Genomic DNA, 24,722 nt, shown 5'->3' on the forward strand with positions numbered 1-24,722 from the left:
GTTGATCCCCACTCTATTTGTGTAAAATGCAGAGGGAAAAATTATAGTTAAAGGATAGATGTGATGAATGTTTTGGTTTATCAGAAAGAGAGTGGATGGATTACTACCGATATGTTTCTAAGCTTGAAAGGGATAGGATCAGAAGAGCCGGGAGTAGTAAATCTCGCTTCTAGAGATAGTCAGGGAATTGAAGATTCTCTCATATCAATCCTATTATTCATTCCTCAGTAGTGGTAGTCCCAGAACCCCCACTGATACTGATAAGGAACCAACCTTCAAGGACATGATGACAGCCATTCAAACCTCTTGACAAAAGGTAGAATCCTCGCAAGAGACAGAGAGGATTTATGGTCGAATGTCAGAGATCTGAAACATTCAAGTGTTAATGAGAAAATAAGAGTGCAAGTGTTGTGGAGGGTGCGGTTGTCTCGGTCCTGTCGTGCTCCTAGTCCTAGACCTCTTCCAAGCTCACCAACCCTGTGAGAAGGAATGTCGACAGACGAAGGGGAGGCGAGGCTTTAGCTACCGAGCAGTCGTCCCTCGAGCGCACCTGTTGACGCTTCCCAGGACGCCACCCTCGCCAGGGAAAGGTGAGGTTAAAGTGTTTTCATCCTCGTCGGAGGACGCTGTTACTAGAAGGGACTGGCGTCATACGACCTTATCGAGACCCTCAAAGGAAACTTCCTTCGTGGAGCGTAGGCCGGGATTTGACACTTCCTACTCCGGGATGTAGTCACTGAGCAGCCCAGAGCGTTCCCTCTTAGTTCGGACAATTGCTTCCAGTGAAAGCAGACGCGATGTTGTCGCACGGGCGCCGTCTGCTCCGCTGATGACGAAATAAGACCGAGGTGTCGCCGAAACTTCATTTCCAACTTCAGATCGATGAAAATGAATTAGTAGTTGATATTGCAGCTCCCCATGTCGATACCCAGCAACAGGTAGCTCCGCAGATCAGTCTAATTCAGGACATGCAACGCAAACTCTTTCCCTGATCAGTCTGCAGAAAAGACGGATGCAGACGCTTTGTCCACCGATGGCTGTACGTCGCCCTGAGGAAACTTTTTTGACCGATGTCGCACAGGCGCCAGCTCTCGCGACTTCAGGGTGCGGTGGACAGCCGTAACGTGAGAAAATGTTTCGCCTATTCAAGAAACTCTCAATCATTTTACGTCAGCCTGAGGAAGCTTGACAGATGTCGCACAGGCGGCCAGTTCTCAAGCGACCTTAAGGTTGACGGAACAATGATTGTCAGAAGTCTGACGCCAGGACGCCCGAGTAGCTCAAGGATGGACGCCAGGACGCCAGGCGTCAAGAGCTTGGACGCCAGGACGCCAGACTTCCAAGAATCTGACGCCAGGCGTCACGAAGACACCAGATGTCACGAGATTGACACCAGGACGCCGAGCGCCAAGGTGATACTTTGAAAGACGCCGCTTCTTTGGTTTTTGGTCAATCAGAAGAAGAGATTGATGATATCCCCAGTCTCCTGTGGATCTTATCGAACAAGTTTCGAAGAAGAAGATAGTAAAGGCCTTCAACTTTCATCAGACTTCAAAAACTTATGAAACTTTTTTATGAAGTTTTCCTGAAAAACTTTATTCCGACGGGCTCCCAGTTCCCACCTTCAGAATTTACTTGGGAAGGCGCCTAAGGAGTCAGCTTTTATGAAGATGGTTTTGTCCCGCTGTCCAAGAGAGCTCTCAAATGATGAATGAATGGATGCTTTCAAAGAAAGAACAAGGAAAGACAGCCTTTGCTTTCCTCCAGCCAAACTAGCTTCAAGATCGAGCGTTTGGTATCAAACGGGAGAATCGTTCGCCTTGAATACCTGCCTCTTCCCGAGGAGACTTCTAATCTTGTTGATTCATCTCGCCGAGTGGCCATGGGGAGAACGAAGTTTTGTTGGTCAACATCAGAGTTGGACCACCTCTCAAAGGAATTTTTAGGGCCTTCGAGGTCTTTAACTTTCTGACTGGACCCTGGGAGCGTTAGGAAGAAAGATGGGGATTATTCAGCACGACTGACAAAGAAGAATTTGTACATCTTATGTCGTATGGATAAAGGAATCAGAGACGGTGCCAGCGAATTAGCGGCGCTTTTCAGCAGGAATCTTGAAGAAAAGGGCCCATCTTTGCTCTTTCCTAGCTAATGGGGTCACATCCAGTCAAAAAGCGGAATTAATTTACGCCCCTTTTTCCTCTCACCTCTTCCCTCAAGACTTGGTTAAAGAGATTTCTACATCCTTAGCTCAGAAAACCACACAAGATCTTATATCGAAGACAGCAAAGAAAGTCTTACCAACGACTTTCATGACTAAAAGAGTAAAGGCTGAGGCTTCTGTGCTTCAGGGATCTCAGCCTCGTGGTCGTGGGCCCTCAGGTAGAGGTTCTCGAGGGCGGGTAGAAGATCTGCAGCAAGGAGTGCCTCTAGACAGGAAGAAACAGGACTTGACGTTCTCCCCTTCAGGCAGCGGTAGGTGCCAGGCTGTTAAACTTCTGGCAGGTATGGGAGAAAAGAGGAGCGGATCCTGGTCCATTCAACTACTCAAGGATGGATACAAAATCCCTTTCCTAAGAAAGCCCCTGCTGGCAGACAAACCAATAGATCTGTCTCCCAGATACAGAGACGAGTCCAAGGCACAGGCGATTCAACAGCAAGTTTCATTATTATTGCAGAAAACACAATAGAGAAAATACAAAATCTGATTCGCCAGATTCTACAACCGCCTTTTCCTGGTTCCCAAGAGCTCGGGGTTGGAGACCAGTACTGATGTGAGTGCCCCTCAACGCTTTGTACAAAAAGACGAAGTTTACCATGGAAACAACAAAATCAGTGTTAGCGGCAGTCAGACAACACGACTGGATGGTTTCACCTTCAGGACGACATCTCCACATTCCTATCCACCCGGCTTCAAGAAATACCTGAGATCTGTCTTCAAGGAAGAGGTATTCCAGTTTCGGCTCTTTGCTCGCCTAAACACGGCGCCCCAAATATTCACCAGACTGATGTCGAATGTAGCGGAATGCTGCACACGAGAGGCATCAGGGCCTCTCTGTATCTGGACGACTGGCTTCAGAGCTCCTTCCTTCAATCGCTGTCTGGAGGATCTTCAAACGACAATCTGTTTATCAGAGGAACTAGGACTTTGGTAAACAGGCAGAAGTCACATCTGACCCCATCTCAAGAGATCCTGTATCTAGGGGATGAGGATTCAGTCACGGGATTTTCGGGTTTTTCCGTCACCATCAAGGATGGAACAGACCTTGGTAAAATTAAAGGACTTTCTGGGAAACGGATGTGCTCAAGCAGGGAATGGATGAGCATGCTAGGGACCCTTTCCTCGCTAGAACAGTTCGCTTCTTAGGAAGACTAAACCTTCGCCCACTCCAGTTCCACCTCAATCGGTATTGGAGCAGAGAAGACGGGCTAGAGAAAGAGTGTATCCCCATTTCAGAGGCGATGAAACAATGCCTTCAGTGGTGGAACGACCCAGTCAAGCTTCAGGAGGGCCTTTCATTAAAACAGAAGAACCCAGACCTAGTGTTGTTCTCGACGGTCGGACTCGGGTGGGGAGCAACATTGGGAAAGTTGGAAGTATCAGATTCTGACCAGAGAGCAAGAGAAGCTCCACATAAATCAAAAGGAGCTGACTGCAATATTTTTAGCGCTCAAAGAGTTACAACACTCAGTCCAAGACAAGGTCGTACAGGTCAACTCCGACAACACGACGGCGCTGGCCTACATCAACAAACAAGGAGGAACCCACTCCAGGTCACTGTACGAAACGTCGAGGCAACTCCCTTATCTGGGGCCAAGGAGAAAATGTGACATTGTTGATACGTTTCATTCAGGGGGAAAGAAATGTGAGGGCAGACAGTCTGAGCAGGAAAGGTCAAGTCCTGGCAACAGAATGGACTCTTCACCAAGATGTCTGCAGAGAATTGTGGCGGATTTGGGGTCGTCCATGACAGACCTCTTCGCCACAGCTCAAACGTGAAGAGGATGGAGAGACGTACTGCTCTCCTGTGCCAGACCTCGAGGCAATGCACATAGATGCGTTCTTTTAAATTGGTCCAACCTGACGTTTACGCCTTTCCCCTTCAAGATCATAAACAGAGTCATTCAGAAGTTCGTGTCCCACGAGCACCAGATGACTCTAGTGGTCCCCTTTGGCCAACAAGAGAATGGTTCACAGAGGTGGGGAATGGATGGTGGACACGCCGAGAAGTCTGCCCCTCAAGGCCAGATCTACTCAAACAACCCCACTTGGAAAGGTATCACCAAAACCTCCAAGGTCTACAGCTAACTGCCTTCAGACTATCGAAAACTCCCGCAAGAGCCAAAGGGTTTTCGAAGGAGGCAGCTAGAGCGATCGCAAGAGCTAGGAGGTCATCTACCATCAGGGTATACCAATCCAAGTGGGATATTTTAGAGGTTGGTAAAAAAACAACTCCGTGTCCTCGCCCAGTACCTCTGTGACCCAGATAGCGGATTTTCTTTTTACCTTAAGAGGAGACGTAACTTTTCAGTCTCGACTATTAAGGGATACAGGAGCATGTTGGCAGCGGTCTTCAGACACAGAAACTTGACTTGTCTGCCAGTAAGGATCTCCAAGACCTTCTCAGATCATTCGAGACTACCAAAGAGAAAAGTCAGATCTCACCAGCGTGGAACCTAGACGTGGTCCTAAAGTTCCTCATGTCCGATAGGTTCGAACCTTTGCAAGAGATTTCATTTAAAGATCTCACAATGAAGACTCTATTTTTGGTTTGCTTGGCGACAGCTAAAAGAGTCAGTGAAGTACATGCCTTCAATAAAACCGTCGGTTTTAGGAACGGCAAAGCTATCTGCTCTCTACAACTGGGGTTTTTAGCTAAGAATGAACGTCCTTCACAACCATGGCCCAAGTCCTTCGAGATTATGAATCTGGCAGAGATCGCAGGTGAGAGAGTTAGAGAGAGTCCTCTGTCCGGTAAGAGCTCTGAGAGCCGCACTCTGCAAAGGACGAAGAATTTACAGGCAGGTCAGAGGCACTTTGGTGTTCAGTTAAGAAGCCCTCTCTACCAATGTCAAAGAATGCGTTATCCTTTTTCATTAGACAGTTGATAAGGGAAGCGCATTCAGAATGCAATGAAGCGGACCTTAAGCTTCTAAAGGTTAAAACCCATGAGGTCAGAGCGGTTGCAACCTCTGTAGCCTTTAGACAGAATAGGTCCCTTGCAAAGTATCATGGACTCCACCTTCTGGAGAAGCAAGTCAGTGTTTGCTTCACACTACTTGGAAGCAAGTACAACGCTTTATGACGACTGCTATACACGGGGACCGTTTATAGCAGCTAACTCAGTAGTGGGAGAAGGGACTACCCCTGCAATCCCATAATTGATGCCCTGATTCTGCCTTGGAATAGTTGTAATCTTATGGTTGTTTGTGGAGATTGACGCAATCTTCCGCAATCATTGATTTTAGTCAGGTAATCAGTTTGTTCCTTGGCAGCGCCCGAACAAGGGTATTATAGGTTGTCTGTCACATAGAGGTTGGTATAATCGTTGGCAGCTCCTAGAGGTCTTCAGCCCCTGAGTGGATCGTTGGACCTCTTAAGGAAAGCAGACATAATGAGGGGGAGTTCATTGAAGTCAGCTTCCTTAAACCAGGTAAGAACCTGTTGGTTTATTAACCCTTAAGCAAAATTCCAAAGATGTTGGCTGTCTCTGACCCTCCACCAAAGGTGTCAATCAGCTATATAAACTACCAGGTAAGTCAGATGTTTAAAATGATATTTTCATAATAAAATAAATTTTTGAACATACTTACCTGGTAGTTATATATGATTAAATTCCCACCCTCCTCCCTCTAGAGACTAGGGGCATGGAAGATCTGAGGAACAGTTGAATGGTTCAAGGTACCTGGGCAGAGGGCGCACTAGTGGTACACCTGACTACCCATCGGCGATTGCCATGAAGTTTTGAAATTCTGCCGCAATCAGGGACTTAAGCTATATATATAACTACCAGGTAAGTATGTTCAAAAATTTATTTTATTATGAAAATATCATTTTTTCGTTATAGGTAGGTGAGAGTGCTATTGTCAACTGTCCTGATGGGTTTGTTGGAAAGTGCCAGGGAATATGTCATGATTTTAATGGAAAGGTAGCAAAGTGGGGATCTCTGGATTGCTCTCTTTGCGTATATGCCCCATGGAATGAGATAGCCACTGTAAGACATTTCCTCCTTTGTTGCTGAAAATTTTAATGAATGAACAGTGCCAGTTAAGAAGCAGAGTAGTTAGCTTACATATTTGCATTACTAGATGAGTTGCAATATTTTCAGAATGATGAAGTAATTTTACAAGGTCGAGGATATCCATATGCAGTTCAGGATGCCAGTGCGTTAGCAGAACAATTTTATAACTATTTACGAGACAGAACTCTATCTGTGTTGCCTGATGAACTTCAAGGTGTCTTGAATTTCCTTGGAAAGTTCATAACCTCAAATCAAAACCCTGTAAGACTGGAACGTTTTGTGAGTATTATCGACAGTCTCCTAGAAGAATTTCCTCCGTCCATAGAGGTATGTGCCATTTTCTTCACTATGAGCATTCAATTTTAGTTTATCTTGAGGCAGTATCACATGGGCACATTTTCTGGCAACTTTTATAGATCTCAGTGCAAGAATTCACGCAAAAGAAAGCATATTTGTCACTGGTAGCAAAACTTGTCACCTTCTTGTAGATCAGCACCTTTGTTTATGCAGGAAGAATGAGCCTTTTGATGCTTTCACTGTCAGGGCATCACAAGGTAAGAAAAGGAAGCACTCATGTGACACAGCTTATAGTTTAAGTGGTGTATATTTAGACATAAATACTTATATATAAGTGTGTTTGCTACTTGTTCATACAGTATTCCCTCTTTTACACATGGACATTTCCAGTCTTTGTAAACTTGCTTATGGAAGTGTATAACCAATATGGTTTGTTCATGATAATGCATATTCAGTATGAATAATACTAATAAATTATGATAGTCATACACATCAGTTCATTCTCTCTCTCTCCCTCTCAAGACTTCAGAGGTCCATTTGACTGATATTCTTTCTGTTAGTACCTACTTTTACTGTTTATTTACTTCCAATATCTAACAAATATATTTTGTACATGTTTATAACTGATATTCATTTTAAAAATATTTGCATTAGTTCTCAGGCCAGGGAAGGGTTAGCAATGGTGATAATCCCCAGATTTTCTTCAATGACCTATTGTAAGTCAGAATAAATGTCATTTTGGGAATTGCATATACTAGTGTGTTAGACCTTTTCTGTACACCTTTGCTTTGCAGTGTGCCTTTGGCCCCTAGCTGCAACCCCTTTTGTTTCTTTTACTGTAGCTCCTTTCATATTCTCTTTTTCCCATCTTACTTTCCACTCTCTCCTAATAATTGATTCATAGTACAATTGGGAGGTTTTACTCCTGTTACACCTTTCAAATTTTTCTCTGTCAATTTCTGCTTCAGCACTGAATGACCTCATAGGTCCCAGTGCTTGGCCTTTGGGCTAAATTCTATATTCAATTCAATTCTGTATACCTTTGATACAACATTTACTGTCATGATATGTACTGTAATATCATATACTGTAGGTCTGGTTGATCTTGGCTTTTGTAAAAACCTTTTGTTTTCATAATTTTTACTTACCAATAAATCATTTTTTGAAAGTCCTGTAAAGTAAAGTAGAACTGATGTATGTTTGATCTAAATTAACTTATTTAATTTCAACTCTCTTTCACATCCCACAGAGCACAATGGCATTAAGGAACATCATCAGGAAGTATCTAGATAATAACATAAGACTTCATAAACATAGAAAACGTGAGAGAAGCTTCCATTTTAGTGTTTACCTGAGGGTGAATCTCACAAGAGGATCTTCATTTAGCTGTATAATGAGGTCCCCCTGTAGAGAGTAAGATTCTTTCCTTTTTTGTAAATTATTATTATTATTATTATTATTATTATTATTATTATTATTATTATTATTATTATTATTATTATTATTATTATTACCATACATGGTCCTTGCACTTGCCTGTGTACACAATTTTTTTTTTCTACTTCCTTGGATATTGCACTTGTGTTTTCATATAAGATCTCAAAGATGCTAAGGAATCTGTTGGTTTATAGACAAACATGCAGACAGACAAACAGACTGGTAAAAAGAGAGAGAGAGAGAGAGAGAGAGAGAGAGAGAGAGAGAGAGAGAGAGAGAGAGAGAGAGAGAGAGAGAGATATTATGTCAACCAATAGTAATTTAGCAATCATTAATAAAGCAAAGTTGTATTAAACTTTATTGCCGAAATCGGGGAGATTTAAATAGATAAAAAGAATATTTTAAATCATCCTGTAGTGTATGCATGTTTTGATTAGGTGCTGAATTACTTATAAGCACTCATAAAGGTTTCTTTCTATTGTAAGATGGTTGTAGTGTTTGGTTTTACACACTGAAAGTCCTAGAATTAACATCTCTCTAGATTGAATTATATTTTGAATTTTGATGCTCAGATATGCATGGATTAGATTATTACTTTTGCAGTCTAATAAAGTTGTTTTATTATGATGTAAAATATAATAAGAAAATACAAAACACTAGCAGCAGAAATTCCACAATTTCTGTTAATCAATTTATAGAGCAGGTTTTACTAAAGCAGTCTGATAATCCCTAAGGGCTTTCACTGCTTAGAAAGATAGAGCCTGGAACCATCTGTCAGTGTGGGGAAATTGAAAATGGGACATCAACACCGTAAGTGTTTTGTCCTACATGGCTAATAAAAAATAATTATTAGTCAAATTAATTTTAAGAAAACAAAAACTTTCAAATGAAGCCTCTTTATATCAAAATTTAAATGTAAATTTAAGGATAATGGCAATACCAAGTTACGTGCCTGCTCCAATTTTCATTTAAGAACTTAAAAAGGCCAGTACATTTGGAAAAATTAGAAGTACATCAAGATATTTTAAACTAAATTAAGGCACCACCCTCTACAGTAGTCTTTTGTTTGTGTCTCACTTCTTATACAAGAAATCACAACCCTTTTGCATATCTCAACAGTACCAAAATTTAAAGTAGTAGTTCAGTTCTTTTGAATACAGTACTTAAGGTCCTCAGATAAATGCTTAAAATCTCAGATAATTAAGTAATGTTCATATAAATAACTAATATTTATCACTTTTTATAAATTTTATTTTACACTTTCCGATTACATCTTAGTATAATCATTTTTATGCATTTTATTTTGAAGAAAATACAGTTGTTTAGAGTCTTGCTTAATTTTTTTAATTCATATACTGTAAAACAGTGTACATTGCACCACTGACCATGTTTGACCCACATAGTACTGCCGCCTACAAGTTAAGAACAATCAGGAACTGTTACAGCTAAATTTAATTTTCATTCATTCCAGTGTGTCGGTTAACATATCAAGGTCAGAAGGAGATAATACGAATAGTGTGGAGAACATGAATGTTGGAATAATGACCTACTTAGGTCCACACTTGCTCTTCAACACCACAAGGCATAAAAAGACTTTGTAAGTATTTGAATGTAAGTATTTGAGTAAGTGCATTTTCAAAATTTTTTTATTTTCAAATTTTTTTGCATTTTCATTTTCTCTGTAAAATTACCCATTTGTCATCCAACAAATATAAGCTAGTTGCTCTTAAAACGCGTCAGTAAGTCTCAAATAATATGAAAACAAGCATCAGGTATTCATTAATTAGAAAAAGATTCCATACCATCCCTTGTACTATTCAAGTTACTGTATTCTTGAATCCTCCCTTTACTTAACTGGTTCTTTTGTTATACAGTACTGTATTTGCTACTTATGCTAAGTTAACAGATCCAAATTATTTTCCCCATTAAAGAGTTCATCTTCCTAAGATTATCTGTGAATAATTGCATTAGAGTATTTATAAATTTGTCTGAAACATCTTATTGCCCTTAAAAATATTGTCACTTTTCATGACTGACTTTAATTACAACACATTGGTGATTTATATTCTCTATATGAGATTTCTTTTTTTTAAAGGAATGGTGCTGAACTTCCTGTAGAGCTCCTCGACACTTGTATTGTGGATGTAATAACCTTCCCTGTGGACTTGGGTCATTCTGTTCCATCGCCATATGAGGAAGTAATAATAAATTTTACATACAAAAATTATCAACAAGCAGAAATGGCAGCAAAACAGAAGTAATTAACCTTTTAGTATATGACATTGTTTTAAAAACAAACGTGAAAATTTGAATATCTTGTACAGTAGACAAGCAGATATGAAGTAAAATTTATCGTCTTGCGCCAGACAAATTTACGCCATTACTTTTGTGTTACGATAACATCCAACTCTATTGTAAGCTGTATTTTAATAGAGATCTTTCACGTTCACAATTGATCTTGATCCCTGACCCCACTCTCCTGCTGAGAGCAACCAGATTTGCTGAACAGCAGCACCAATATGCAGTAAATGTGCCTCATTGTCAAACTGCTAAGTTCCAGAGGTCCTTTATTCCTCACACTGTTGGACTGTGGAACAGTTTCCCTGAGGATGTTATGCAATTGGAACCTTAAAGTTCAAACAAAGATGCAATGTATTACCACCCTAATGCTGTTCTCCATGCATTTTGATATATTTTTTATCTATTTATTAATTTATTAATGTATTTCTTCTTTTTAATAAGAGATCTCTTCTTTCTGTATTTCCCTTTAACTTCTGTAACTTCCAAATGAACACCATATTCCTTGGAAGATTGAATTTCATGTCAGTGGCCCCTCTGGGCATGTTCCATATGAATAGGGTTCATCTTCTGAATAATAATAATTATGGAGTTTACAAAAGCTTTACCACTCTGTGTAGGTGGTTAGACAAAGACAATTCTAAATCAATCATTTGTGGGACTGATTACAAAAGCAGCAGAACCAGTAGGCCAGGTCTGCTTGATTGTCATCTTTCACATGCAGTGAAGCATTGAGTGGGTGATAGTGAGCCAAGACAGGGAGGCTGTCCATGGCAACATGAAAAATTAGCAATAAGCACTCAATATGTCACCATGGCTTCTACTCCAAGAGGCAGCCTCTTCTTTTAGTTGAATTGAATGTAGAATTTATGCCAAAGACCAAGCACTGGGATCTACGAGGTCATTCACCACCGAAAAAGAAATAGACAGTAAGGAGGTTTGAAAGGTGTAACATGAGGAAAACCTCACGGTTGCACTTTGAATCAGGGTGAAAAGTAAGATGAAAGAACGAGAATATGAAAGGAGGTACGGTAAAAGGAATGAAAGGAGTTGCAGCTTGGGGCCAAAGGCATGCTGCAAAGAACCTTAAGTATTACCTACAGTGCACTGCCTGTGGTGCACTAATGGCATTACCCCCTATGGGGTCTCGTTTTTTAGGATAAGAAAAAAGATATTTGACAGCATTACTTAGAAAGCCTTGATAAGTATGCTGGAGCATAAGTAATACACTGAGCGCATAGTGAACACACAGAAGTAATCACAAAAATGACATGTATATCATAGCCCTGAAAGACGAATAAATATGTGCAGCAATACTTTTATGGGCTGCTGAAGAGCAAGAGCCTATGTCAGCACAAGACTGACTTAATTTAGATAGATAACACAGCAGTACATAAAAAAAAAAATTTTTGTAATCCTTCTTATAATACTGTTTGATGAGTGAATTTATGCATGAAAAAAAACTTGTACCAGTCTTGACAAAAAAATTAGTTGACATATGACACATGAATCATTTCCATGTTGCTTGTGAGAGGAATAAAAAAAGAGACAAGACTATTTTATTGAGTGGACCCACTGTTAAATGAACATTTAATGAAGGAGCAATTACACAAGATATGAAGACACATGAAGTCCCGCTTGAAAGTATTTTTATTTTGATGTTGATTATTTGTCATTGTGCTCAGGAAGTAAGGCATTGTAGAATCTTCAGTCTTTTTCTGGACATCTAAAACAAGCATTTTAACATCAACACTCATTACATCCATAACCATGGCTGCTGTAATAGAACTGATGCAGCAAGTTTTTGTAGTTCATCTGTACAGGCTGGTAGAATGTTTGATTTTCACAACAGTAATCACACCCACAAAAAGATGCTGGTGATATCATCTGAAACGGAACATTTTGCATCTTTTTATCACTGGTAGCAAAAAAAGCCGTTTCTGACAGTTGCCATTTGAACTGCATTCCATTGTCTGTGACAAAAAATACTGTGACTACAGTGGAAGAAATCTTAAGTGGTGGGGGGGGAAAGTGCAATAAAAAAAAAGCAGACATTGATTGCATGGATATTTTAATCTTGCAATTAATTATTTTTCATTCACAAAAATTATTGTATGCTGTACTGAATTGGAAAGATTACTGTATTAATAAGCTTGACTAGAAGTGCAGTAACATTGCAGTAAACATGTACTTGAATGTTATCCAAAGCATTGCTTGTAAAGAGTATTATGTGGTTTTCTGTTGCTGAACCATTGCCCTGATTTATGCAAGAATGCTATTTCCCAAATTATCTTTACTATATTTAAACCTGTAGAAATAGTTATACTTAGTCAGGTTAATCTTATTACAGGTAAAGCTTTAATTTTTTATGAGAAAAATTTTCATGAAAAAAAAATTTGAAAGCAATTCATAGAAGAAAATTTCAGTTTTATTTTCATAATTGTACTTTTGTTTCATGACAGGTATGGCACCAACATTTACAGTTGGTCAAAAGTGTGTGGTGAGATCCTGCTGAGAGGCAATGACATTGAATGGAATTTCAGTCAGTGTCTAGACCCAGAGGAAGATAGCGCAGCGGGCATTCTTAGATGTCAGTGCAAAGGAATGGGATTGTTTGGTGTGTTTATGAAAGCTGCTTTTGTTGATGAAATGGTAAGAGATACCTTTTAACTGAAAGGTAATTATTTATAGAATTATCAAATTCTGCAATATTCTCTTGTTTACTTGATTATAAAGTAGTAAGATGATTTTGTGGATTAAAATACAAATAGATTAATTAACATAAATGATATTTGGCATCACATCCATGACCTTCAGTAGTGAAATCGGGTAACGATTTGGTCATTTACAGGGTCTAGTGAATTCAGTATTTTAAAGTTAACCCCACATATTCCTTTTCAAGCAGACTGCATAAGAAAGATTTTGCCCAGATAAATATCTGGTAACAAAAACAAGAAAGAAAATTAATTTTGACTTCCATGATTACCAGTTTGTAAACATCTTGTATTGTTGTATTAAAACAGCACTTCACCATTTAAATCTTGCAAAGGGGATTGTTACTCCTGATAAGCACCACAATCAAACACAGAGAAAACAATAATTTTATTTGTCATTGTGACAAATCTCTTTGCAGGCTTACCATAGTACTTCCTAAATACACGAATCAAGGGCCCTTATTGCCATGGTTAGCTTAAAGCTACATAAAATTTTGAAGACTGATTTTCAAACAAGTACATTATTAGTGAATTTTTGGGCACTTTGCATATTTCTAAATATCTGTGTGTTGGACTACCAAATATGCTTTATTTATTAAGTTATATACAGTATTAGACAATAATTTAAGTTGAGATTAATGTTCAGAAATATTAGGTTCTAGGTAGTTGAAATTCCATTGATATATGGTAAACTGTTGTATGACTTGGCTATCTGTGGACAGATGTGTTTTTATGGTCAAATGATCTTACTATGAGGCTATCTAAGTTCAACTGTAGTACCTCACAGCAGCAGACTCTGGGATTTAGGAGTCTGTTAACAGAAAATGATCGTTAAAGTAGTTATTTGTTTAGCATTAGGGTAGGCTTTGCCCAGAACCAGGTTTCTCTAATAAGCCCTGTTTTGTTGTCAGATCCTCTTTCACTGGGTTAGACATACTGTAAGTTTTCTCTACCCTCTACTATCTTGAGAACTTTCTGCATGAATTCCCATCTTGTCAAGGTCTTCATTTATGTTTGTTCTTCATGATTTTCTGAGCCCTCCTGATCTGCATCCTTCTGCTTTCAACATCTGGTATAGGATTTGCTGCAGAATCATCTAATGAATCAAGCCAGTTCTCTTTATGCAATAATACTTCAGTTGTGACAGCAAACTCTCTGTAGTGAGATCAGCAGTGAAGATTATTATAAGTTTGCCAACACAAAAGTATTAAACTTTAAATGAATAGAAGTGCTTTATAAGCCTTTCAGATTTAGCGCCCCAAAAATTCCTGTCCAACAGATTAAGTTTTCATATCACAAATTATGTGAAGCTGGTACTGTATAAATATACTGAAATATGTTGGATCTCTACACATGGGGGCATTGAAACAAATGAGAATTATGACAGGCATAATATACTTACCCTACCAGTGATTTGTTACTGTCTGTAAAACCTATCATCTTTAGTAAGTGGCAGATGTTGTGAGATAATGACCCTGACGGTTAAAACAGACTGGATCAGCTGTTAAATTGTGTCTTCTCCATGGCAAAGAAGAGTGGCATAGTGAAGTAATATTAGCTTGTCTTAGAGTTAGTCACACTTGTGGGACTCATGGATATTTGATGAATAACCTATACGCCCCATTCTCTGACTGCAGAAAATGGAATACAGCATTTACAATCATATCTTTGGTAATTACCAAACTTTAACCAACAATGTATATCAACTGTCAGAAACAAGTCTTCTCAGAATCTTCAACATTTTCAGTTGATCTAAGTTAAACTTTTTAAGAGTGGTAATTTATTAAGAAGAGAATATTTTATAGGAAAAAGCCCTTAGGTCTGGCTAAACTACTACTACTACTGCTACTACTGGTACTAGTTGTGATAAGACAACATTTGTTCCCTATAGAAAATTAATCATTAAAAAAATAGAAAGAAAATGCTTGAAGTAAAATTCATACCAGGGGAGTTTGAACATACTTTTTGATAAATTTCTGACTTTGAGACTAAGGAATGACCAAAACAGCAGTTTGTGATGTCTTTGTCCCGTTGCTAGGTAACCAATTGGTTCTCAACCGACGTAAAAATAAATCTAATCCTTCGGGCCAGCCCTAGGAGAGCTGTTAATCAGCTCAGTGGTCTGGTTAAACTAAGATATACTTAACTTAACTTTGAAGTCTATATGGTGCTAGTACTGTATATGTTAAGTTGGAGGGCCAAAAATATCCTCATTAGGCAAAGGAGCTGTGCTGATAGAAGTGCAGACATCCTCCAAAAATGAAAAATTGAAAGGAGTGTAAACACATCAGAAATAAAACTTACAGTACAGGTCTGAAAACTTTTAATCAGAGTAGACATGCCATTTGTCCAAAAGAATGGTAAAGTCCTTACAAGGAAAATTCAGACAGACAGACAGACAGACAGACAGACAGACAGACAGACAGACAGACAGACAGACAGACAGACAGACAGACAGACAGACAGACAGACAGACAGACAGACAGACAGACAGACAGACAGACAGACAGACAGACAGACAGACAGACAGACAGACAGACAGACAGTGAGTGAGTGCTGCGTTCCCCTTCATTTAAAGAGGCTTATGATACTACTTGGAGATATGGCATACTGATTGTTGTGTCTTAGGAGAATTACCACTGTATCAAAGCATTTTCTTTCTCTGCATTTCAAAATCAAGCCCGTGGCAGGAACAGTGACATGAAGTAGGTCTTTGAACCAACATTCTTGGAAATACAATACTATAGGATGCTAAAGAAATGGGGTTTATGTATAATATTCAGTCTTTATATTGGCCATACATAGTTGACCCATAGTTACTTGATGGATGGGAAAATGAGTACTGTACTGTATATGTAATGGCCACCTGGTCTAATACCCTTGTCTCAAGGAGCTGAGAGGCTGCTTTCTTTTAGGCAACAGAGGCTTAGATGGTAACTAGAGTGTAGCCAGAATTTCAGAAGAGGCTATTGATATACAATTTAAATGAGATTATTACTTTTACAGTGTACTGCAGAACTTTTTTTATTAGGTAGTTTAACCAGACCATTGTGCTCATTTATTTAGGTCTCGAAGGATTTGTCTTTATTAAAAATACAGTAGATTTTGCTTATTGTATTATGATAATTTCATAATTGGGATAATTGAGAAATGGAGATTCTGACAAAATTTCTTGGGTTTGTTTCCAAAATTTTGACAAAAAAAATATTTGACTGTTAGTGTTACTGTATTCTACATTCTCCACATATGTACAGTATAAGAATTGGATAATGTGGATTATTCATCAGGTATCATGAGCCAGACCATTCTCTACATATACGGATTGGATCATGAATTATTCATCTATATATTATCCATGACTCATACCAAAGTGACCAGTTCAAAGATGAGTCAGTATTACTTGTATGCCCTTCCTTTTGACATACTGTAATGAATTCCGTATACATCACTAGGCTTGATCTGTTTTAATGTGTTACTCTTTGTTCTTCATTCCATATACAGTGTTCTGCTATTTATTGATCATAGTGGGTTTTAGAGGTGGTATACAATCATTAATAGGAATACAGTGTATGTGCGATCTTTTCATAGTACTGTAGTTGCAGCTTTGGGTACTTTATTGGCTTCCTTAAATACCTACGTGGGTAATTTTTTCATAATTTTGAATGGTTTCTATACAGTAACACTATTTTAGTGGCTGAAAATTTTAAATCTGGTGATGGAATAACTTTACTCACTTTAATGGTGCTATTGCACATTATTCTACAGTGGAAAAAAGAATAATTTTTAGATGAAGGAAATTTTTTTGTTGGGTGATATGGCTGCAAATCCCACATCTGACTAAGATTTGGTCCTGTCAGAATATATTGAATAGTATGAACCTTTATATGCTCTATTGTATGTTGTTTAGGATGTTCAGGGGTTTATGTCTAGTTTTTAGGTGAATATTTTATGTGTACATGTTCTTATCTTACAAAAAGTCCAAGGAGGAAGTAGTTCTGTTATTGGAGGAAATTTTTATATTTATTTTTGTTGCCTCACTCAGAGTGCTGGGTCTAAATGGGAAAGGTGGCAAGTGATTATGTGTATTTATATATTTATCTCTTCGAACAAAAAGTTTTTTGTTGGTGAATTGCCTGTATTTTGACTGCGCTATGCATTATTCCTGAGTCACGATGAAGAATTAGAGGTGGTTCCCACTTTCAATTTTTATAAAAGAGTTAGGGGAATATTTAAAAGCTCCATTGCATATTCTTAGTCCCACATCGTGAATTGAATCCAGACTTTTCGAAGTTATATCTGAGGCTAAACTGGATATCTGACATCCAGCATAGAAGAGACATGTCATTGGATTTGTTCATCTGGCATGCTCGCTGTTATAAATCATGTACGAGAGCATCATTCATTGTTTAAATCCCAGTTACACAAATTCCTGAGACCAATTCTGAGCTTATTTCAGGGTGTTGTATTATATACTTGGATTAAAAAATTTAGTGTTTGTGTGTGTGTGCGCATGGTTGGGGGAGGATATCCAAATTGCAGGGTAAATTGATAGGCTATCTCTCATGAAAACTTGGGTTGCTAGTCGTATATCAAAATATAAATATTAATATAAGCTTTTAACATTAAATGTACGATAGTCCTTAACATAACATTTATGGAAAGTTTCCAGCTAAAACTAGCAAACCTTGCCTCTTTGTGAGCATAGGAAGTTGGGGGCTATGCTGTCAGTGCACTTCATGGTGGACTGCAGGCATTAGTAAAGGGCGTTTTTTTTCTGGATTTCTTTACCATGTTTTCCAATGCCTCCTTTTCACTGTCTTAAGCACTGAATGGTTGAAAGTGATGCCTTGTTTGGCCTTAAAGCCTAAATTTCGTGTTTCATTTACTCATTCAACTTGCAGGAGATCAAATCTTAATAAAATATAAAGTATGGTTAACGACAACCAGAAAATGCTTTATGTTAACAGATCAGCTCTTTTGTGGAGATACAGTCACAAGCCAGCTAAAATTGGCTAAGCTTTTGACTAGCCCATTGTTTTTTGGTGAAGGATAAACAGTAGGCTTTTTGTGAAGATTGTTTGATCCATTTGCCTGTTGAACATTTGATGGTCAAGTGGCCAAGTGTAGGTGACTAGAGGCATTTTTTCTGTGGAATGTTGACATCAAGATAGTAAATACCTTCTCTCCCACATCTAGAAGAGGAAGTGAATTTCAACTCTACTATTATTCTTAAAGTTCATCAAGGGGGCTGGACTTCTAAACAGAGTATATTTGTATGATAGCAGACTTCAGATACAATAATTTAATTTTCTGCAATCTTATGATTTTAATTTCATTTTAAAGCTTTCTGACTTTTATCTTTAAATTTATGCAGATCATTGCATGAGAACCCTGTCTGCATGAAAACGATCATTAGACTGTTATGACACCAAATGACAGGGTAATGCTGACTCTACCCTTTGTTCCTCGGTAGAGGGACAGGAGTAACAGGGGTAGGCGTCTGGGGCAGTCCTCCAGTTCAGAAAGTCTCAGGAAGACTCTTGGTAGACATGACACCAGCAGGTGAACAACCACTGCCACCAACAGAAAGCACTTAATGGATGATCCATGAGACCTTTTGTGAAAAGGCTTCAAGGACTACTACTACTACTTGCTATGATAGGAAGAGGGGTGTAAGATGAGGAGGAGAAAGTAGTGCCCCTGCACTTCATCTTATTCCTTGCGTGTATCTTACTCTCCACTAATGGTACAGGGGAACTTCTTGTGGTGAAGAGAGTGGATATCAAAGGAGCCCCAGCCATGGCTGGTGTTGCATAGGTATCTCCACCAAGAATGCTACTGGAAGATAAACAGGGTAGAGATCCTCAGCAGTGCAGCAACAATACACCACATCCTACTATTTAGCCTAAGCTAAATGGTCCAGGAATGCAGCAAAAGTAGATCTTCCTGAATAAGGAGAGAAGGCCATACCTTCCATTGGCATTCAACCAACATCGTTGTTTCCAGAGCAGCCAATATGGTGGTTGAGGGAGCGGAAAAGATCTGAAAAGATTTGATGGTGTCAAAGGGTGGGGGAGTAGTTCCTCTTAAAGACAACACAAACACTTTTTCAGTCTTCTTTCTTGTTTTCCCAAACCTTCTCCACTGCAAAGGAGACCAGCTTGCATACTCACAATGAAGGTGATGACTGTGATCCTACCCCTACAAAAAGACCAGTTTTACTGGGAATCTATGGACACAGATGAAATGAAGCATGCACACATTTACTTAAGTCCTTCACATCTCTGTGGGCCACTTTTCTAATGTAGATCCATATCTTTAGAAAATTTACCAAACATCCAAAGGTTCAAACCAAGTTTCAACTTGGCAGCCAGCAGGAGTGCAGCAAGACGTCCTCACTTGACGATGGTTCAAGAAAAGGGCTTGCAGACACAGATGGTTTCCCCCAATCACCCACCCTACTAACAGTCAGTTACCTTGTTATCAAGTTTCAACGACCAATTCCAGCTCACACTGAAGGATACTCCTACTTAAAAATGACATTTTTATGATAAAATGATGTTTCATTATACTTACCAAAACACTGTAAAAGCTTTTATCTCTTAAAATTCGACACGTCCGAGATATAAATGTTCAAACTTTGTTTGGAACGCTGATACAATTGGCGGGAGACCCAACCCCACCGGATGCCGTGGGGGAAGGCGACATACCCAGTACACCAGGTCAGTTTCAATCTCGCATACACAATTAGTGACAGCCTGAGATAACGCCCCCCTCGCGGGAGGAGAGGTTTTAAGTTACAGTGTTTTGGTAAGTATAATGAAACATCATTTTATCATAAAAATGTCATTTTCATTATAATGACTTACCAAAACACTGTAAAAGCTGATTCCACATTTAAGGTGGAAGGGCAGGGGATGAGGTTAGTTAGTTATAAATGATTTGTTTAACCAGACCTCTTATCAGTTATCGAAAGGTGACACATTATAAAAAAGGGACAAACTCTAAACATGGGCATCCTATGGATTCCTACCAACAAAAAGGTAGGAGTCACCTTACCTGGTGGATGGGCTTTTGCAGGGAGGTACTGCTGCTGGTTGAAGCTCCACTACCTGCAGAGGCATTGGGCGTAAGCACTGCTAGCTACTTCTGCTCCATAACAACCCAAGCAGTCAGGGAAGTACACCATTGACTAAGACAGGTGACTTTCCTTTGCTCTTGCCCTGAGCAATTGGAAAGCAACCAGACTGAAAACGGGCCTCACCGCCTAACCTAAAACCAGTTAAATCCATCCCCCTTCTCTATACCCTCAGCAGCTAAACTAGAATGGACGGTACTCCAGGTGAACTGAGCACCCCCAGCTTCCCTTTAACTCAGCAACCATAAAACCACAAGGGGAGTGTAAGATAAAGAATCTACCCCCCCTAGTGTGTTCCCCCTAAAACCAAGCCAACTACAGATACAGGACCTAACGCAAACAGGTCCTGATACGCAACTTCGACCTTCCTAAGGTAGTGAGACGCAAACACTGATTTCGACCTCCAGAAGGTTCTCTGTGTGATCTGCGAAAGTGACTTATTAAGACGGAAAGCCACTGAAGTTGTTATTGAGCGCACTTCATGAATGTGAGACTTGACTAGGCGTGCGTCCTCTTCGTTAATGTGTTTGTGCGCCTCTAAAATGAGTTCCTTGACGAAGAAAGCAAGGGCATTTTTGGATAAAGGCCTGGTTGGGTCTTTCACTGAACACCAAAGGTTAGAGGAACCTCCTCTGATGTTGGCCGTTCTGGCTAAGTAAGCGTTGATAGCTCTAACAGGGCACAAAGAAGCCTCCGATTCTTGAGGGCCAGCCACTTCGGAGAGGTTCTGAATGGTAAAGGACTGAGGCCAAGGGTTGGAAGGAGACTCGTTCATGGCCAGAAAATTCAAGGTGAAAGAACAAACAGCATTACCTTGTGAAGAACCCACTTCCTTGTCAATGGCCTGTATTTCACTAACCATCTTTGCCGTTGCTAAGTTAACCAGAAAAAGGGATTTCTTAGTGAGATCTCTAAGAGAAAGTTCTTCTAAAGGTTCGTACCTTGGAGACATCAACCACCTCAAAAGTACATCTAAATTCCAGGCAAGGGAAGGTTTTGGGGTCTTAGCTGTGTCTAAGGACTTGAGGAGGTCTGACAAGTCTCAGTTATTCGACAGGTCTAACCCCCTATGGTAGAAGACGGAGGACAGCATGGCTCTGTACCCTTTGATGGTTGATGGCATCAATTTTCTTGAATCCCTTAAGTAAATGAAAAAATCGGCAAGTTGAGTTATAGACGTCGAAGAAGAGGAGATACTATTTTTTCTACACCAAGTCCTGAAGACTGTCCACTTGGATTGGTATAAATTGCTAGAGGATTCCCTTCTGCACCTCGCAATAGCCTCTGCAGCCTTGCTTGAAAACTCGCGCTCTGATGAGCTTCCTGACAGTCTGAAGCCTGTCAGAGCGAGAGTGGACAATCCTGGTGGAACTCATTAGGTGGGGTTGTCTGGAGAAGCGACTTCCTTGAGGAAGAAGCCTTGGGAAGTCTATCAGGAGATCTAGCAGGTCCGGGAACCACTCCTTCCTTGGCCAGAATGGGGCAATGAGGATTAGTTCGACATTCTGATGAGCCTGAAAGGAGGAAAGGCATAGGCAAACAGGTTCGTCCAGTCTAGGAGCATGGCGTCCACCAAGTGAGTCAGTGGGTCTGGAACTGGCGAGCAGAACACTGAGAGACGATGGTTCTTGGAGGTAGCGAAGAGATCTATTGCGGAGTGCCTACAAATCTCCACAGATCTAGGCACACTTGTGGGTGCAGGGTCCACTTGGTAGGGAGAGTCTGGTTCCGACGGCTGAGTTGGTCCGCCAGAATGTTCAGCTTTCCTGCACAAACTGAGGAACAGGACCACCCTGTTGCTGTCCCCACAGAAGAAGGCCCCTCGCAGTTTTGAACAGGGGAGAAGGAATGGGTACCTTCCTGTTTCCGAATGTGTTTGCTAGAGCCGCCGAGTTGTCGGCATGAACAGCGACTGCTTGGCCTGAGATGTGGGTCGAAAGTGTCCTGGAGAGCGAGGAATGGCCAACAGTTCCTGGCGTTTATGTGAGCTGCTTCTGTTCGTTCGACCAAACTCCTGACGTCCTGAGGTTGCCTAGATGTGCTCCCCACCCAACATTGGACGCTCCTGAGAACATCTGCAGAGATGGTTGTCTTGGGAGGAGATCTAGACCCTCCAAAAGTCTTTCCGGTGATTTCCACCAAAGAAGATGCCTCTTGACGTTGGGGGGAATGTTGAAGATTGTGGAGTCCATTTGAGTTCTTCTGTCCCAAGAGCCCTTGAGGAAAAACTGTAAGGGTCTCATGTGCAGACGACCTAACTTGACGAATTGCTCCACTGACGACAGAGTTCCCAGGAGAGCCATCCACTGACGGGCGGAGCAACTGTCCAGGAGGAGAAACTTCTCCACCGCCTGAAGGCAGGAGGAAACCCTTTGGGGGGGACAGAAAGCCCGAAAGCTAGACTGTCCAGAGTCATCCCCAAATAAAGAATCCTCTGCGAAGGAATTAAGCTCGACTTTTCCGTGTTTATCAGAATCCCTAAGTCTCAAGCTAACCTTAGGGTTCTGTGAAGGTCCTCCATGCAGCGGTCCCTTGATGATGAACAGAGTAGCCAGTCGTGGAGGTACAAGGAGATCCGAACTCCCTCCAGGTGGACCCAATGACCTATCGGGGCGAGAATCCTGGTGAACACCTGTGGGGCTGTCGACAGGCCGAAGCAGAGGGCCCGGAACTGATGAACTTTGTCCTTGAAAACGAACCGAAGATACCTCCTGGAGTCTTGATGTACTGGAATGTGGAAATAGGCATCTTCCATGTCGAGGGTCACCATCCAATCCCCTCGAGTTAGAGCCTGAAGAACGGAGCAGTTCGTTTCCATGGAAAAATTTGGTTTTCACTAAGTACAGATTGAGAGCGCTTTATGTCGAGAACTGGCCTCCAACCCCTGATGACTTTGGGACTACAAACAGGCGTTTGTAGAAACCTGGGGTTGACACGTCCTGTACTTCTTCGATGACCATTTTCCTAAGAGAGACTGGACTTCTGTCTCTAGGGGTCGAAAACTTGACTGAGCCTCCTGAGTATGCTGTCAAGGAAATGGGAGAAGTGGAGAGAGGAGGAGGTTGGGCGAACGGAAGGCGGTAGCCTAGCTGGAGCACTTGCACTACCCACTGATCTGCACCTATGTCTCTCCATTCCTCCTAAAAGAGGCTGAGTCTGGCCCCCACCGGCGCATGGAGGACAGGGTTCCTACTTACTGGCAGGACGACCTTGTGGCTTCGAGGAGAACTTGACCCCTGGAGTTGGAGCGGGACCTGAGGTTGGGGTTTGGGCCTGGAGTTACGAAACGGATGTCTGTTAAGAGGAGATACCATCTTGGTCAAAGGAGCGGGAGCAGGCCTCGGTTTGGTGAAAGACATAGACAGGATGTGTGACGACACCCTCTTATCCATGGCTGAAAGGACGTCTTTCACTACTGCTTCTGGGAAAAGGCCTTCCTTGTCAAAAGGTGCGAACATCAACGCTGTCTTCTGTGAAGAAGTCACAGCCTTAGATAAGAAAGAGCACCAAGTCTCCTCTTCTTTAGAGTGGCCATGGCGAAAGGGGGAGGAAAGTTCGCCTGCCACATCATGGATAGCAATGTCGGGTGCAGGAAAGGAATCCGTGATTCTCTCCAAGACGCCTTCTCTGCGACATTAGCCTGCTCAACCTGTTTAAAAACAGCTCCCATTGACCAATTGAGAAAGCTGACAATCTCTAGGAGCTTGTAGAGGTTCTTGGAAAAAATGTTCTACATCCAGGGCAGAAAAGGAGGTCTTGGCCGCCTCAAAGGAAATGCGTCTTGAAGGGGTCCACAAGGAGCCAAAGTCCCCTTGTGCTGAAATTGCAGAGCCCAGTGAAGGAGAAGTTCCTGTGCTGTAATAATTTTGCCTCCTTTTCGACAGCTTTGAAGGAGGGTACGCAAACGACGATTTACCTGAGGATCTCTTAGCTTCCAACCAAGCCTCTACCTCCTTTAATGCTTTCTTGGAGGTGGTGGAGAGTACTAATTTGGGAAGGGAAGTGTCAGGACATTGTTTTCTCAGACGCAACGTGGAAGTCAGGGAAGAGGGGGCTGTTGGCTGAAAATGTTGAGGGTACGACTGCAGCAGAAAGTTGAGTAGAGAAGCGTAATGAGAAGAAGGCACTGAGGCAACGGGACCTTCCTCTTCACCAGAAAGAATCGGTTCCGTGCCAAGATCGTCCAGGAGTTGAGTAGGAACAACTTCTTGACCCCCAGGAATACCAAGGACTTTGCAGACTACCTTTTCTAGCTTCTCTTCCAGCACACTAGACTCCTGGGAAGGTGAGGATGAAGCCAAAGGAGCAGACACTTCCTGTGTAGGAGGAGGAGGAGGAAGAGGCCCAGGCACTTGAGGCAGACCTTTCTGGAGAGGGCTAGGCATCTTGACTGCCCTAGGTGACCTGGGAGGGAGCGACTGAAATGTATCTTCTTGATCGGAACCCCACACTGAGTAACCAGGTATAGGGCTAGCTGTCCTTTTCTTAAAGAGTTTAGGAACCCTAGGGCAGGAATTATCAGATTTCTATTTTTTGTAGACCAAAGCACTTTTTCAGCTGCTACACACATCTCTCTGCAACTTCATTTGTAAAATTATC

At 41.0% G+C, this 24,722-nt stretch overlaps 1 protein-coding gene across 5 annotated transcripts in view; it reads left to right on the forward strand.

Annotated features, from left to right (window-relative positions):
• LOC136837369 (uncharacterized) overlaps positions 1 to 24,722 on the forward strand; it is a 53,197-nt gene that overhangs the window by 25,685 nt on the left and 2,790 nt on the right. For 2 of the 5 annotated variants that reach the window (XM_067102124.1, XM_067102125.1), the window contains exons 14-19: positions 6,066 to 6,212; positions 6,327 to 6,566; positions 7,786 to 7,949; positions 9,445 to 9,570; positions 10,069 to 10,230; positions 12,734 to 12,923. In XM_067102124.1, coding sequence (XP_066958225.1) covers positions 6,066 to 6,212; positions 6,327 to 6,566; positions 7,786 to 7,949; positions 9,445 to 9,570; positions 10,069 to 10,230; positions 12,734 to 12,923 — 1,029 coding nt within the window. Of the gene's footprint in view, positions 1 to 6,065; positions 6,213 to 6,326; positions 6,567 to 7,785; positions 7,950 to 9,444; positions 9,585 to 10,068; positions 10,231 to 12,733; positions 12,949 to 24,722 lie in introns of those variants that run through there. The other 3 variants (XR_010852669.1, XM_067102126.1, XM_067102127.1) reach the window with 3 other exon arrangements.

The sequence above is a fragment of the Macrobrachium rosenbergii genome, chromosome 59 (genome assembly GCF_040412425.1).
Source record: "Macrobrachium rosenbergii isolate ZJJX-2024 chromosome 59, ASM4041242v1, whole genome shotgun sequence".
Classification (NCBI taxonomy): Eukaryota; Metazoa; Arthropoda; class Malacostraca; order Decapoda; family Palaemonidae; genus Macrobrachium; species Macrobrachium rosenbergii.